At 43.2% G+C, this 17581-nt stretch overlaps 1 protein-coding gene across 1 annotated transcript; it reads right to left on the reverse strand.

Annotated features, from left to right (window-relative positions):
• Nucleotides 1–1360: 1360 nt before the first annotated feature.
• Nucleotides 1361–17361, reverse strand: INTS15 (integrator complex subunit 15). The gene is made up of 7 exons (XM_067551151.1): nt 17237–17361; nt 15729–15927; nt 14786–15007; nt 12895–13060; nt 11766–12290; nt 7962–8001; nt 1361–3156 (listed from the first exon to the last, which is right to left on the reverse strand). The coding sequence occupies exons 2-7, from the start codon at nt 15918–15920 to the stop codon at nt 2940–2942; spliced, it is 1362 nt and encodes a 453-aa protein (XP_067407252.1). The 5' UTR covers nt 15921–15927; nt 17237–17361; the 3' UTR covers nt 1361–2939.
• Between the last annotated feature and the right edge of the window lie 220 nt (nt 17362–17581).

A 17581-nucleotide genomic window follows, 5' to 3' on the forward strand; every position in this document is an offset into this window, starting at 1 on the left:
TCATGACTTTTTGCCAGTCAACAAGCTGTTTCCATATTTACTTACCTAAAAATCATATCCAAGAAGCAACACATAATAAAGTGTGGCCAGCTGAGTTGATTTGAATTTCCACAGAATTTTCCACCTTATATTGCCGATCGAACTAATGAGATAGTAGAACACTATAATGTAGCTCATGCATCATTCATATTTCTCTCTAGGTCAAGAGATAAAATCATGCATTCATCTAGCGCAGTTTTTCTCAACGACCACTCCATGGTCTGGCACTGGTCCCTGAGATCTCCCTGACACAGTATAGGAAGCCGGTCCCTGGTATCAAAAAGGTTGAGAAACACTGATCTAGAGTTTTATGATGAAAGTCTCTCCTTCTTGCACATGGAAGGAAAAAATACAGCCTGACAGAATTTTTCTGGTGAAAAAGCTTCCTAAGGTGACATTGGAACTTTGTAAATGTATCTTGGAAGAATTTATTGTAATCATAAAACTGACACACAAACTTCTGCAGTGAGATAAGCCAATGCATTTTAAGCTAGTGGTTCTCATCCAAGACCCTTTTAACCACTTACACCCCACAAGCCTCTGCTTTAGTAGCCATAGTGCTTCAAAGGTGGCTCAATGGCAATCAGTGCACAGGCATATGGGACCACATCCTGTTACAAAGTGAGCAAATGAACTACTGTTAATGATGAAAGGGTCACAATGCACAAGTTGAGCCCTGCTGCTGCAAACTCTCTCACTGGCTTTTCTAAGAATGGTGGAGATCACCACATGACAAATAGATCATGTAATCCCTTCCTGTGCTAGAGGAAGGTGGAGAAGGTTGTTTGATGTGACAGCAGCTGTCCTCACTATTCCACTCGGTCTACAGTAAACTTTGCCTTTTAAAGTTCAGCCAACAGTCAGCATGGTTCCCAGTACACTGCAAGATTCCATCATGCACATTTTGGTTTTGAAGGGAGAGAGCATCACTGGATCCTTCTACGCTTGGTAAGTACCATCATCAAAATAATTTCTACGAACTTGACTGACCTGAGATGTGTAAACACGACATGCTAACTGCTGACTATGGGAACTAGAGCATTTAAATTCCTTCTAGAACCAGCTGAAAGCAGCATGGAATCTAGGCAGGCATCATCATGCTATGCAAACTCAGGAAACCCTTTCTCAAACCAAACTCACAAGAGTTACGGGTTAGATGGTCCCTCCACCATAACAAAAGTCCCCATTCATTTTGTAAGTTAAACATCTGCTAATGACACCATCTAATTTGAAACTATAATCCTTCAAAGCCATGATGATAGGAAAGTTGTAAAGCAAGCTTTTTAATTTGAGTGTATGAAATGGGACAGAGAGTCAAAACCAGAAAGAATCCAAGACTTTTAATTAAACAAAGAAAAAAAAATGGAGACCCACACCGAGCGCAAGTTTTAGAAAACAGGTTGCAGACTATTTAAAACCTAGATGCTACAGCTAAAAAAAACATGGGTGTTACACATAAAGGTTATCACTACCTCACTTTCCCCTTAAAGTAACCTTTCAAAGGAGGTATGTTACAACGAGTATTGATAACTTTTCATACTCCTTTATGCTCAGTAGTTCTTAGTTCCAGGACCTTTCATCTAGGAGCTTCTACAAAATGATTAATTTTATCTTTCCAGGGAAAGACAAGTAGACAAACATCAGGACTGCTCTCCAGTTGTAATTTATTGACTAAATTACAAGTGCCAAGCCCTAGCTTCCATCTCTTTGTCCTCTGATTTTAGTGTATAATTGTATAGCTATTATTGCCACGCTTCTCTCTGACCAATATCCGAAACATGCATAAAGAAATAAAGTGATTGACTCCTGGAAAAAGTCAATGAAAGGGGCGTAGAGAACTGCTTTATTGTCACTGTGCTAGAAAACTGCACAATTTTGAGTGGGGAAACTTTATGTATGTCACTGCAGTGATACAGATGACAAAACATGCTAGGATGCTTTTCCAAAGAGTACAGCATTTCCAATTAAAGGCCTGTGGTACTGGGAAACTATCTTCTCTGGAACAATATTGTTAAGTATTTTTGTGTGGCTGCAAATAAATTGCAGTAAAAGGTTAAATTGATAAACATCAATAACTAATTTGTTGCAATGAGCTGTTGATCCATTTTTGCCAACCAGCATTAGTTAGACTAATTTCCCTAAAATTTTGGGGAGAAATTTAGAGAATTTCTCTAAATTCCACAAATATATTAATTTGAACATGTGAAAAGGACATTCCAGAGGCCTACCAAAAACAAAAGATGTTGCAATTGCAAAGGCAGCAAGTTCCTTTCTAGCAGAGGCCTAACAAAAATTGGATTTGCTGAACACCATTTGAGAGATAAAAGTGATCATTTCACACTTTTTTCTTTAGTGGTTTCCTCTGACAGGAAGTGCCATCCTACCTTACCTAGTGCTTCTGAAGCAGGCATTTGCAGTGTACACAACTCTGTAGGTGTAAGTACAAACATTTAAAAAGAGAAAGAACAGGGGCAGGGGAATAACTTGCAAGTCTTGGTATGGTTTTCTTTCTGTCCCTCAAACATGAGAAGGAGCAAGAGAGTAGCTGGCTCCTCTACTGGGTCAGACAGATGTGTCTGGGAGAAATACCAGACCAAGGAATAAAGTGGTACTGCTCATTAGATGAGTTAAAGTTGCTTGTAAAAAAATCCCACACATTCCAGAGGGCTTGTTTTTTTCTTTCATCCACACAATATGGATTAATAAGAAACTGTCCATGTTTAGGGTTTGTGCAGCCTAATCTGTCTCTTCCCTGCTCCTGAAGAAAACCCATCTTCTAGACATTACACAGCACAATATTAAAGAGGAAAAGTATGGTTCCATAAATGTTTGGTTTCCTCTATAAGGCTTCCCCCATCAAGGGAAAATGAGAACACATTGTACAGTTTAAGTTAGATTCTTTAGCGAATAGGCCTGTATGGGAATGTCATGCCTGGTATAAATGTCTGTACAGGATGCGCTGGGAGTGCTGGATGAGCCGGATGTGCAGGCAACACAGGGTGCGCTGCATGCGCAGGATAGCCCAGTGGAGGGGTGTGGATATGAGGATAAAATCCTGGTGGCAAAGTGGCATGGGTTGGTTGTTGCACTGGACCTGATATCACCAGCTGGAGTAGGCTGTGAAAAGAAGATCCAGATAGATGTAAGTATTATTCCCACAACAAATTGTCCAAACAAGGAGCAGTTTAGCAGGAGAATCATTAAAAAGCCCCTGCTAATGTGTAGCAACATTCATAGCCTCAAACACCTGAAAGCACTTTAGGGAGAGAGGGTGGCAATCATGCTTCTTATGACATCCTGCAGACTGATGTGTATGATGCAAGGTAAAGGCACAGTGGTATTTTTCAAAGGAGCATTATCCATGAAGTTCAACAGAGTTAAGTATTTTCAGTAATCCTGTTGAACAGCTGGCTTGTCAAGAAACAGGGGGCTCTGGTTACAATCTCTCCAAAGGGCAATGAATGCCTGACCAGCTGCAGGAGGTATTGATTGGCTGGAAAGGGAGTCCCATAAGCCCTTTCTCAACTGGAGGAATGTTACCATGATAAAAGGCCTAGGAAGGAAAAAGTCCTCAGGTCTCGTGCTCTTAAATCCCTATTTAAAAAAAATAAGGGTCTCAAGCAGCATTTTTGGTTTCAGTCAGAACAGATACTTGGTGACTAGTTAAACTGACTGATCATACAAGCCACTTAAAAAAGGTGGCCCATATCGCCTGTATGTATTAACACCAGCAACTCATATCAAAATGGATCATTTTGAAGCAAATTTGATTATTTTTGTTTGAGAATTTATGCAATTATTTTACATCTTGTAGCCTAGATTAGAAGTGAACAAAGTAATGAGTTCCAGCCTCAGATTTTCAAGACCAAAATGAGGCAGTGTCTAGGTTGCAAACACTGCAGAGGAATTTTTTGGTTTTGTTTGGTAACTGATTCTATTGACTTTTAGCAAGTAAAGTTATGGAACCATTTCTATTGGCTTTAGTTTATGTCCAAGCTGTCTTTATATAAGACTAAATTTGGGGCTTAAAATATGACTGAACAATATCTCTTTCCTCCAGAAGTATTTGGGTTTCTCTTGCACACTACACAGGCGTCTAACTCCCAAGGACCAACGGTAGTACAAAGAAGAGAAAAGATACCAAAACACTGAAAATCAAGTCACAAATGCAACTATTCATAACGTGGGCAGCAGCACCAAAAGGATCAAATATTGAACATCTTACAGAGTGGAAGAAGGAAGTTCTACCTGGCTGCTTCCCTAATATTTACTTTTAATATTTGCTGCTATCACTGCCACACTGCAGCAACCTTCCTCTGATTAAGAGACTTGTTAATGTTACTGAATGTTGCAGGAAAAAAACTGAGGAATCTCAGAAGTGACATGAGCCCCCACCCAGACACACACTTTCTTCCCATGAGACCAAGCAGGCCTACTGTGCAATGCTCCGAAGGAGTGATAAAGACTGGCCCCTCAGTAACACAAGTTGGGGCACTTCAGGAATGGGGACGACTGGCCCCCCCACACCTCTCCTTCAGACCTGGATTTCTCCAGCTGATGAGAGCTGCTCCAGCATATTAGCTTCGTCAGTACTCTCATCCCTCCTGATGTAGCAGGAGTTTCACCAGCCTGGTGCTGGGGGCAACCACTGAAAAGCCCCAGACATCTGAGAAAAGCAGCAGCCTTCACACCAACAACTATGAACTGTTTCTGCATCTTAGTGACATCAGATTTAATCCAAAGTGAATTTATTCCTCATCTGCACTGGACTTTGGGATTTCTGCCAAGGAAAACTGAGAAGGCTATGGAGTGCCTGGGATAACTGGAGAGAAGGTGAGCGCTCAGGTTTGAGAGAGACGATAAAAAGGGATGAGACTGTCAAAGGTTTATATAAGATAGGGTTAAATACACAAAATCAGCAAGGCTTCATTTTTTAAAATAGGCAAATGTTAAGGCCAGCATTTTCAACCCCAGGTGCCTAAAGTTAGGCTAAATCCACACTCAGCCCTGGTCTACACTTACCTGGAAATTCAGCGGTAGTCAACTGGAGTTACGCAATCTACGCAGAGTAGCTTGCGTAACTCCTGTCAACTGTTGTGCTTCCCTTCTGCGCGCTGTCTTCACTGCACTGTGCCAACAGGAACCGCGTTCCTGTCAACGCAGCGCTATGCCACTTGAGGGGGTGGGTTTACTGCATTAACTTCCTGATTGATCGAGCGGGTCTACACTGACCGCTCAATCGATCCAGAAAGATCGATCTGACGGTGGTGACTTTGCCGCCATCAGTATAGACATACCCTTAGACACCTAAATAGAAATGGTCTGATTTTCAGATGTAGAAGCCTACCTTTAGGAAGCCAGGTTTTAATATTTTGGATAATATTAAAAAGATAGAAAATAAGTAATGGTTATAACAACAAACAAAAAACAGTGCAGTTAAGCATGGAGTCTAAGTACAATAGGTGGGAATCAGGGATGGGGCAGATGTACTTTTTAAAATTGCATTTCACTTTCCCCATCTTGTTTGTTCAACTGTCTCAATCCAGGCCCTCATCCTGCAAGCTGATATGTGTGGGTGGACCCAGGAGGACCTCACTGATTTTAATGGGGTCCACCTGGCTTGGGGATTTTTACAGATTTTAAGGCCAGAAGGAATGATTCAATCATTTAGAATGACCTCCTGTAAATCACAGGTCATAAACTATCTTGAATGATTGTTGGGAATCATTTAAGAACATCTTATTAGATGCCCCAAAAGCCACAGTCTCATAACTGAGGAAGAAGACCGTGCTGGTTTAGAGGTGAAGGTAGCTATAAAAAACAACAAAAATATATATAATAAAGAGAAGAAAGGGGAAGAAGATTTGTAATGAATAGAAATCAGAATTTAGAAATTGTAGAAAAATGATAAGGGAAGGACATAAGGAGGAATGCGTGGCCTGCAGAGTAAAGTACAATAAGGAGTTTTTTTTTTAAATATATTAGGAACAAAAAGAATCCTGACAATGGTATTCATCCATTACTAGATTGAAATGGTAGAATTATCAGCAATAATGCAGAAAAGGCAGAAACAGAACAGAAATATTTATTGAATGTACTGGGGAAAAATTTGATGATATAATCTCATCATATGGTGATAACACTCCATTCCACTAATATCTCTGGAAGATGTTAAACCAGAAACTAGTAAGTCAGACATTTTTAAATAAACAGGTCCAGTTAATTTACATCCAAGAGTTTTAAAAGAATACCCTGAGGAGCTTGCTGGACTGTTAATGTTGATTTTCAATAAATCTTGAAGCACTGGGGAAGTTCCAGATGACTCAAAGAAAGCTAATGTTGTGCCAATTTTTAAAAAGGGTAAATGGGATGACCCACGTAATTATAGGTCAGTCAGTTGAACCTTGATCCTGGGCAAGATAATGGAGCAGCTGATACAATATTTGATTAATAAAGAATGGTAATGTAAATAATACAAATCAACATGCGTTCATGGAAAATATATCCTGTCAAACTAATTTGGTATCTATTTTTTTAATGCGATTACAAGTTTGGTTGATAAGGGTAACAATGTTGACCTAATACACAAACTTCTCTAAGGCATTTGACTTGATATCACACGACATTTTGATTACAAAACTAGCATATAAAATGAATATGGCACACATTAAATGGATTAAAAAGTGGCTCACTGAGAGGTCTCAAAATTAAACTGTAAACGGGGAATCATCATCGAGCAGTTGCATTTCCAGTGGGCCTCCTGAAAGGATGGGCTCTGGGCCCTATGCCACTTAACATTCCTGTTAACGACCTGGAAGGAAACAAACTCATCATTGATAAGTTTGCAGATTACCCAAAAATTGGGGGAGTGGTAAGTAATGAAGAGGACAGGTTACTGATTCAGCATCATTGGGATTGCTTGGTAAACTGAGCACAAACAAACAATATGCTTTAATATGCACTTTAATACAGCTACATGTAAATATATACATCTCGGAACAGAAGAATGTAGGCCATACTTTCAAGATGGGGGTCTCTATCCTGCCAAGTAGTGACTCTAAAAGAGATTTGGGGTTGTGATGGATAATCAGCTGAATACAAGCTCCCAGTGGGACGCTGTAGCCAAAAGAGCTAATGCCATCCTGGGATGCATAAAGAGGGGAATCTCCAGTAGTAGAGAGGTTAATTTACTTCTGTATTTGGCACTGATGTGACAGCTACTGGAATACTGTGTCCTGTTCTGATGCCCACAAATGCAAGATGGATGTTGATAAATCAGAGAGGTCCAGAGGAGAACCATGAGAATGATTAAAGAATTAGAAAACATGACTTATAGTGATAAACTCCAGGACCTCAATCTATTCTTAACAAAGAGAAGGTCAAGGAGTGACTTGTCATAGTCTACAAGTACCTATATAGGAAACATATTTAATAAAGGGCTCTTCAATGTAGCAGAGAAATAACACAATCCAATGACTGAAAGTTGAAGCTAGATAAGTTCAGTCTGGAAACAAGGTGTAAAATTTTTCACAGTGAGGTTAATTCAACATTGGAACCATTTACCAAGGGTCGTGGCAGATTCTCCAGCCCTGAAAATGTTTAAATTAAGATGAGATGTTTCTCTAAAAGATCTGCTCTAAGAATTATTTTGGGGCAATTCTCTGGCCTGTGCTATACAGGAGGTCAGACGAGGTGATCACAACAGTCCCTTCTGGTCTTGGAATCTATGAACCTATAAATCTGTGAAATTTTACCCAGTTGCCCCTGTACTGATCCTCAAAACTTGTGTTTGAGTAACGCATACCTTCCAAAGGGCACACTTACATTATTAGCTCTTCAGGGCAGACATCTGCCTCAACACACATCTAGGAAATGCCTGAAATATGCATTAAAATAAATACAACTTTAGAAAGGTCCCTTACTTGTTATGTGGTAGCCGGGCGCACATCGTTCTCAAGTCATCTGAAATTCAAGAGGATAGAAAACAGTGTGGATAAAGCAAAATAAAAGATTTTTCTCCTCTACTCTTCCTTCTGGGAAGTTTTGGTCAAATTTCATAAAATACTAGTAGACCCCCAAAATTTTATTTTTTCAGGCATAAGATCCCGTAAAGGGAACATTTTCCTATAACTTTTATGCCACAAACCATTTCACATATCTGCAGTTGAGTATCCTTTCACTTGCCTTACATTGAAGTTAAATGAACAGAAATGCAGATGTTACAAGGTAGACAAACCCTAGCACAAAATTATTGGCAGATTAAACAGACAGAACTTTACTTTAGAGCCAGGGGAGCAGCACCTAATTCATATAAGGGAAGACTGCTATAATCATCTCATCTTTAACATGAAGTGGAGTTAAAAATAGGAAGCCTGGAGACTACAGGTCCCAGCATGCAATACTCCATATTGAGCAAGACAATGAATGGAGACTAAAAGTACCTCTTTATCAAGTATTAGACTGCTTCAGGTCGTGCTGAGGTAGAAGAGACATGTTTGGGAATGCTTCAGGCAACAGGGAAGAGCAGACCTTCAAAATCCCTGGTATCAAAGCCTAGAAATTGGCTAGTTGTACTCTCAAAGAATTCCAATGGCAGCCATGGGAAACAGGCAGCCAAAACATAGGCAATCCAAGAAATATCACTGCTCAATGCAAAGTGGCATTTACATTTCTTAGCCACCAGCCTCTGCTCTCTCCCACTGTCGTAGCAGAGCTCTGCCTGCAGCCCTTTCTGATTGGTTTTCATAATCATAACTGAACATTATGTTGTCTTGTCAAGGTTTGTTATTGACAAACAAGCGTGCTGCTCCTTCCTTCCTCTTCCCCAATTGATATGCGAGGAGTAGGAAACCAGTCTTGGCACTGTTTGTGCCTTTATACGCTCCATTCCTCTGTCACCACTTCAATTACCCACCAAGGAAAGTTGCACCCCGCTGAGCAGGCTTGGAGGTGAAAAGATCCTCACAAGGTATTTTCAGATTTGCATTAAGAGACTCTGTTAAAGAAAGGCATTTGGGACATTGGATTTGTTTGGGAAACAAGGCCTAGAAGCCAGTTTCCAACCAATTTAACAAGAATACTATTCTAAAGAACATACAATTGTGAGATCCTTTTAATACTAGTTTAAACAAACTCTTCCCAATTCTATAGACAACTGAATGCCCAAAAATGTGATTAGCAGGTATTTATACTGAATTCCCTTCCTCTTCTAGTATAGCAATCCCCCAACAAGATGGGCCAAGTAAGCAGTTAGGAAATAAAGAAGTTTAAAGGGGCAGCTTTAAAAAAAAAAAACCTCGCTTTTTGGCTTGCTACTGTTACAAAACAGACCTAAGATTATTAGAATTGAAAGATTAGAGAAAAACTTGATTTTCAGTTGGTGTTGTGCACTTGATAGCACCCATTACACTGACAGTACACAGTGCTGAGAGGAGTTTATTCAGGCTCACACAGGTGCTCCAGGGAACACCTGCTTAGGAAAAAAGGCTGGTCTATGAACCCCACGCTTTGGGTTTGAGTGAAGAGCCCTGAGCTGGGGAGGGTTTGTTAGATTTCCAGTGCTTTTTTAATGGATGTTCTGCTACTGACTTATAAAGTTTGCTCTGAGAAAACTGTATGATGGGCTGACACTGTACTTTGGGTTAAGTCACTTGACCTGCCTAGTCACTTTTGCTTTTTGTTTGTGTGGGTCTTTCAGACAACCTCTTTGGGCCACACAAATTGGTAGGGGGACTTCAGTTCCAGGTACTACACCTGCCCCACTTTTAATGCAGCTTTTACAAGCTGACAGGATTTTCAAGCTGGTTTCCCTTTAACAAATTCACCAAGACTCCTTATCAGACCTCAGATTTATGAAATAAGTTTACCATCTTGGACAGATAGTGCTAAAATATTATAGGCCAGGAAAAAAAATAAAACTCAACCCAAACAAATCTTGCTTCTCCAGTGATGAAAATAAGACCAGAAATGCAGGCTTTGAAAATGTTTCAGATAAAAACACCACCTTGATTATTCTCCATGTCACGTTTACACCCTATGCTCTAGTTCATGGGCCCTCATCAAGTTCAGAGAAACAATCTAGCCGAACAAACAGGATGCTATTTCCTTTCAAACAAGTGAAAGTGTGTCCTTCCCCAGAGTTGCTTTCGAGAACGGTGCTTCTACTGGACACTGTGTTGGGAGCGCACCAGGAGTTCTTTTCACTCATAAAGGCCCCGTTCCACACAGAGCCACAAACTGTTTCTTCCTACTCTGACATGTCATGATGTAAAAAGGACTCCCTGTACCCAGAGTCAGATACAACACAGTAAGATTTGACTTCTTTTAAAAATGCAAAACCAATATACTTGCCAAAGAGCAAACTGGATTCTACTTTGGCTCGTTAATCAGAATTGTTTACTAATGTCTAACTTCAGTGCAAAACTCTGCCTCAGTTATACCAATACAGCCCCTTTGAAGGCATGGGCTGTACAACGTAAATCTTTATTACACGTGATCCATGGACGCACAAAAACTTTCATATTCCAGGGCGTTTGCAGGGCTGACAGGTACCAACACACATTTTTAATATATGTAAAGGGCAAATGTGCCCTAAAGTAACTGGAGCAACATTTACACACGCACAGTCACCCCTTCCATTAAAATGAGAGACTGTTTTAAATGAGCCATAAATTCAATCTGTAACCCACTTAACACCTCTCCAGTCATGAGGAGGAGAGGTTGGAGGGAGGGGGTTAACGGGCCACTTCACTCACCTTGAATGGTCCCTTGAAATACATGAGACACAAGGTGGGTGAGGTAATATCTTTTACTGGACCAACTTCTGTTAGTGAGAGAGACAAACTTTCAAGTTTACACAGAGCTCTTCTTCGGATCGAAAGAGCTCTGGGTAAGCTCTCTAATATCCTGGGACCGAGACAGCTACTCCACCACTGCATACCTAGAAATGTGTGTTAACTACTTTTGCTACACTATCTATTTCACCTTGTATTTAGCTGTGATACTCGGAGTACCTTTCCCAGACCCAAAGAAGAGCTCTGTATAAGTTGAAAGCCTGCCTCTCTCATCAATAAAAAAATATTACCTCACCCACCTTGTCTTTCTAATTTTCACTGTCATTTTGCAAAGCAGAATCATAGCCTGAATCCTCTCTAACCTATGCTACAAGGACGTACAATGGATGAATACACTGTCATTCTTAAATTTGACGGTTTTAAACCAGTCTAGGAAACAGGGTTTAAAGACACATGTAGCTGGAACCATACTTAACTAGCTGTGTAGGACCTAAAGAAGGCCATAGATCCATAATCTTTGGAGTGTTTTGATGTCAACTGTATTATCCAGGGTCCATTTATAGGCTCAGAAGAGGGCAAACATACTCCCATATCAAAAAACAAACTACAAACCATCAACACAGCCTGGCAGTGGTGGTGTGAGGGAGTACAAACAGAAGATCCCTCCCAATCCTCAAAGCAACAATCTTTCTTGAAAGCCAATAGTACTTATTTCTATCAATGGGCTTTCCTTTCTTACTCTCTGTCCTATTATTGTCTGAGCTGTTTGCCACATCCAGCTTGTAGCTCTAACAATTTCTTATTTCCTCAAACTTGCAGAATATTTCCTCTGTTAATGCATTTATCATCCCTCCCTCCATCATGCAGGGACAGCCTACCCACATACCAGAGATCCCATGCTAGGCTCTTCACTGGCTGCTTTCAGCAACATACCTCTAGTGCACAGCAATGCGCCTGATGCCATGGCCACCTGCAGGGCCTGAGCTAATCTGTCTAGAGCCAGTTCAATCTCTTTGGAAGCATTGAGTGGATTGAGTTCGTCAGACAATCTGTTAATTTCCTCAACAAGCGGAACCACGTGGTCAAAGGGCACTAGACCTAGTCGGCCATATAGGTTCTTCTCTGTTAAGTGTCCCTGAAGCATCATGAGAACCTGTAGGACACTTAGATGCAGTTTGGAATACAGCAGGTGGCAGTCTTTGTCAGATCCAGTGGCGGAGTCCTTGGCAACTTTATTGAGGTGACCATTTGAGAGAGAGGCCTTCTTTTTTCTTTTGTAAGCCAAAGGGGCCTTCACACACCAGCGGATCAGTCCTGTCAGAGGGGTGAGCTCTAAAAATCCTATCGGCAGGTTGGCTGCAATAGGAGTGTTTAAAAAGGTGATGAGTATCAAACGGGGGTCCTCAAAGATCCAGGAGACAATCATCTCAAGCAAGTCCGATGGGGGGATGAGATCATCTGAAAAAAAATATGAGACACTGCTAGCAAGTCCCTATGCCAGAGATGGGAACAACAATTTCATTCTCCTCCCACTTGCTTCATTGGTAGGTCTGACCCCAGCCTCTGCTAAAATCCTTATTCATGCATCACTCCCTTCCTGCCACATCTACTGCAATTCTTCTATCATCATCTTCCTAAATCACAGCTCCCTAACCTTCAGAATGCTACAATCACATACCCTCACTCTGGGAAGTCAGGGCCAAATTACCACCAGCTCTAGTCCCTCCACTGGCTTTGTAGCCACATCTGAACCTAGCTCAAGAGGACCCCTTCATTCCTCGCCATAAGGGGAAACCGTGAACAATAGGGCCAATTGTTAATGGACATTTGTCTATTACAAACTTGACTGGGATCACTGACCACTGTGTCATATTTCTCAGCTTCTCTCCCTCCCTCCAAAGGACAGGTGCTGCATCCAGCACCGTGTCTAGCAAAACTATTGTGCTGAGTACCATGAAAATGCCAATAGGTAGCTGAGAACACAAACATGCCCATAATAGCTCATGTGCATAGCACTATAGCATTCATTTTGAGAGGAGACTGCTGCCTAGCGGCAGTTTACCTGAAGAAAGGTCATAGAGCGCTGTAACCGACGTTATGAACTGGCAACAGAAGCGAGGACTGGCGCTGCATATTTGTTTCAATGTCTGAATGGAACCTGGCACCAAACAGCAGTAGTCGTCCACTAAGGCATGGGCTAACCTCACAGAGTAGATTGCAGGTGTTCGCTGAAAGAGATTTGCAGTACCAAGTGGTGACAAGTATAAAAGAAGTTCTGCGGTGCCCAGCCCATGGAGAGATGCAGAGTATTTCACTAAGGCTCTGTTACATGAAACTACCAATTGGTTGTTACTACATTTTTTCGCTAACTTTAAAGTTCTGTTTGGTTAATGTAAAGTACGAAGATCAAGTGCCTCATCTTTAGCTTCTGATGGCTGTGGCTAGTCCTCATTACACTGGCTTCACCAGCTTATCAGATCTCAAGTATGAGTTATCCTGCAGAGAAGAAATTGTCTTTTACTTATTAATATCTGGGGGAAGGAGTGTAACTTCGTTAATGGATATAAACGCCACTTTGGAACAAGACAATCATTTTTACCATGACTGTCACATATTACAAACCCATCGATAAGCCACTTTCTAGCTTTACTGCAGTAGGCTATAATAATAATTCTGTGCAAAAAATAATATTAAAGAGGCACCATCAACTTGAAATCTACTATCTAGTCAAACACGATTTAAGTGGAGTTTCAGACACTACACCTCTCCAAGTCCCCCTGCCAATTTTTGGAATTTCAACTATGATGCTTCTCTATTTCTTAAAAATGTTTTCTCCCTCATACTGTATGAAAGACTGATTTGTAAACTGACTATTCCCAGAAAAAAAATTTAAGGTGGAGGATACAAGTCAATAATTGAAGGGGAAAAACCTTTGCAAGAATTTCTAGAGCTGGCAAAAGTTACATGTGACTGATACAGAGCATGATGTTTCATCATCATACTAACCTTTGCTCTTCGCATGAAAGTGCTCTAATTTTCTGAACTGAGCACAGCAATGTCTCTGTCCACTACTGTCCAAAGTACTTTTAACCACAGTCCCTCATGCAACATATCCTGATGCTGCAGACTACTCTAGCCCACAGGAAGGAAGCCATGCTCCCAGGGATTTCTGGGGGATATCAGAATCAGGGCTTCCCCCCCTAAGATTCTCAGGAAAATGGGTGAGTGGGAAGTATGTGATAAATATGAGGGCAGTTCACCAGGACAGCACTGTCCCTGGGATGTCTTTTAAGCACCAAGTTTTTAAGTACATAAAGGTTTCCATGTTAAGTGATCTGAAGGTGGCAGTGCCCCACGATAAGCCACCCCCTCAAAGTCTCCTGCCACCACATTACACCAGTTCCTGTTCCTGCAGCCTTCATGAGACCTATATGGAGAAACACCTATACTGCAGACCATAGGAAAGCAGGGTGTGTGTGTAGGAATTCCCTTCTGCTGCCCTTCTCCACCCCACCTATTCCCCAGTCTGCAGAACAGCTTGCTTCTGCACACCTCCTGAAGGGGACAGGAATGAAAGCTCACTCCTGCAGGATTTAGGAGGCACATCAGGGTGGGGCTCCCCTAAAGCAGACATTAAGAGATCCATAGGAGCAGGGACATGGGAGTTCCAGAGCCACAAATTTATTCCCTGCACAGATCTCAATAGGGAGAATGTCCCTTTCCGCACTGCCCTGTCAATTCTCCTAAGTGCCAGGGGAATCTGAATATGGAGGGTCCATGGCAGTTGCATAGCAGGTACAAGTTCTGTGAACTGACTTCTAGAGCCCACCTCTCAGTCACAACCCTGCATTGCTTTGGTCACTAGACAACCCCTTTTCTTCAGTTCGCCCACTTGTACAATATGTTCACTTAGTCAACTCTTGAGGAATGTCCTATCCATGCACCAGCTTTACCTGCAGCCACGATGCAGCACATTCCAGAACGGGAACTCTGCACACAGCTACCGCCATGGAAACCAATTTTCCTAGCAAGGCCATCCTGCCATCATCTGCTTTGTTTCCTTGAGGGCTGAAGAGGGCTGAGAAAATAATCTGCCGGACTGAATCCTTGGTTTGCTCTTGGAAATAACTGCACATGATCTCAAGGAGTTGAAGCTCTTGAAGTGAATTCAGCCTCTAAAAAACAAAGCCAGAAAATAGAGTAAATCCCAATGTAGCATGATCAGAAACAGAGGGAAGTATTATGAGAATATTCTCTTCCTCATCACACTTGTCTCCTGCTCTTGGGCAAGCCTGGCCATACTTCTCCTGTTCTACAGGCAGCTTCATGGAGATCATATAAATTCCTTTGCTGAAAAATTAGACAGGAGCAGTGGAATCCGAGGACTTCTGAGCAGTAGCAGAAATTCTACCTTCCCAAACTTCATAGCCTAGTATGTGTAGCCTGCCTTATCACCTTTCAGTTCTTGCATTCTCTCTGATACAGTGTGCACATGCTTGGTTCCAAGACAAACATTACATTTACTTATCAACCTAGAAAGATTCTTGATCATATTATTTGCAGGGTAACTGCATGCAGCTATTATTGTCAAGGCAAAAGATAAAGTTCGGAGGGGGACCCAAGAGAACTCCCAAAAGAAAAAGTCTAAAGATGACTTCTTTCCCTGATTCTCCCAGTGCATCTTATCTTTCTATGCCCTGATCCTGCATCCAAATCTACATGTGTGGACCCTTGCACCTAAATATAGCCCCAATTTAATCTGTGGGACTCTACAGAGACACAAGATTCCAGCTGTGTAAATTTAATTGCCCTAGATCGTAAGTATAAAACAACATCAATACGTTATCAGCCAATTCAAATGCAGTTGTATTTTTGCTCATTGGACCTGTTACCTACTTTAGGTTGGGAGTTGCGCTCTTTGGGAACCTGAAATATGAACTCTTCCAGCAACTCAACTGGGCCTTTGTCCACAATGGGAAGAGGTGCATTTTGGAGCTGACTGCTGAAGTAGATGTCCAAATGATACAGCACTTCTTTGGCGGCACTCAGGGCATCCCGGCGGAGCAGGGAATGGCGAATATCACTCATTGTGCTCCTGCAAGAGAAAAGACAAAAAAGCGATGAATAAATCCCAATATCATCATCAACAGTAGCATCTGTCTCAGTTCTTCCGCTCAAAGAAATGAGAGGCTTCTGCTTTTTATGTGGCAGTTTTCTATTTGCATTTAGAGACTCTTGAGCAGGAACAGCCGGGACTTAGATTGCAGGGGGTCTTTCACTCTTTCCCAAAAAATCCTTGTTTCTTATTTTCTTTGTTTACATAAAAGTAGAGTGAGATGTAAACAAACAACCAAAGCCAAGTAACACAAAAACATTTCTCATATTGAAAGTATTTATGGCACTGGCTCCTGAATATGCTTAGGACTTTTTAAAACCCCTGAAGGATGTGGAATGAGCTGCTGTATTGCTGACACAAAGAAGAATTATAGCACAAAGGTGGCAGATAGATAATGACATGTGTGCGCCTTGAATACAGCCAAACCATTTGCAAGAATGGGATGAGAGAAAACCCTTCACCTCAAAACTAAGCAAGGGCAGCACAAGACTGTCACCCTTGGTATATCTGCAGCAGTAGTTCCACTTGAAAAGTTTATCAGACACCTAGCAGCCTGAGGAGTGTTGGGGGAGAAGACCAGGGCCACTGGCTCCTGAGCTCCTGCTTCCCCAAACTGCTGGGCAGAGAAATGTATCTGGTTCTTGAGTTTCACTGCTACAAAGTTCTAAACAGCCACAGTGAAACCGACCAGCCGCGTTAACTTCAGCCTGGGCAGCTCAGCAAACCGCCCAGGAGCCCTGTCTGCAGACTGCCCATGACATCGGAGCGCAGCCAGCTCCGCACAGGTCACATCTGGAAAGTTTTCCGGGCAACTGCAAGGGCTGGGGACCTCGCTGGTAAACGGAAGCTCAGATACAGCAGAAAACGCTGGCCTGGCCCCCCGCCCCTGGGCAGAGCCAATCGCGTTACACACCCATTGCCGTTTCAGTGCCACCCCCGCCCCAGTCCAGCTCTCGGCTGGGTGCCGGCCGGGCACAGCGGCGTCTCTCCGGCTGCCTGGCTACGGGCCGGGACGAGCCGCCTTGTGCAGTGACAGGCCCAGGTCAGGGGTGTGTGATGCCCCCACATGCCAGGCCTCCAAATCCCCTCGCCCCACCCCCAGGCCTCCAAATCCCCTCGCCCCAGATGCCCCCCGCCCCCTACTCGCGTTAAGAGAAGCCACGAGGCCGCCCCCGGCCCGCGCGCCCCAGGCCCGGCCCCAGACTCAGAGCCCCCGCGCGCGCGGCTGTGGGTCTCGGGCCAGGCCGGGGCCCAGCTGGGCGCGCCCCCGCTCCCGGCCGGGCCGCACCTCCTGCGGGGCCTGCTCAGGCGAGCATGTCCGGGTGACTTCGGCGGCGAGGCCGGGCTGAGGCGAGGGGAAGCAGCGGGCGGGCCGCGGCCCAGGGCGGCGCAACGCGGGCGAGCGGCACGGTGGCCCGGCCCGGCCAAAAAGGGGGACGAGCCGGCCCGGCGGTGGGGGGAGGGGGCGGTCGCGGCCATCCGCCACAGCGCCGCCTGCCGGCCGCGCGGGGTGACCGAGGGGCGGGGCTAGGGGAGGAGTTTGTGGGGTGGGTGGAGACTGGAGAGGGAGGGAGAGGGGAGGAGTGGGGCTGATGACCACGTGGAGAGAGGGGAGGTGTGGGGCTGGTGCCTG

The sequence above is a fragment of the Emydura macquarii genome, unplaced genomic scaffold (assembly GCF_026122565.2).
Source record: "Emydura macquarii macquarii isolate MOO-44397 ecotype Brisbane River unplaced genomic scaffold, CSIRO-AGI_Emac_v2 contig_1348, whole genome shotgun sequence".
NCBI classification, from domain to species: Eukaryota; Metazoa; Chordata; order Testudines; family Chelidae; genus Emydura; species Emydura macquarii.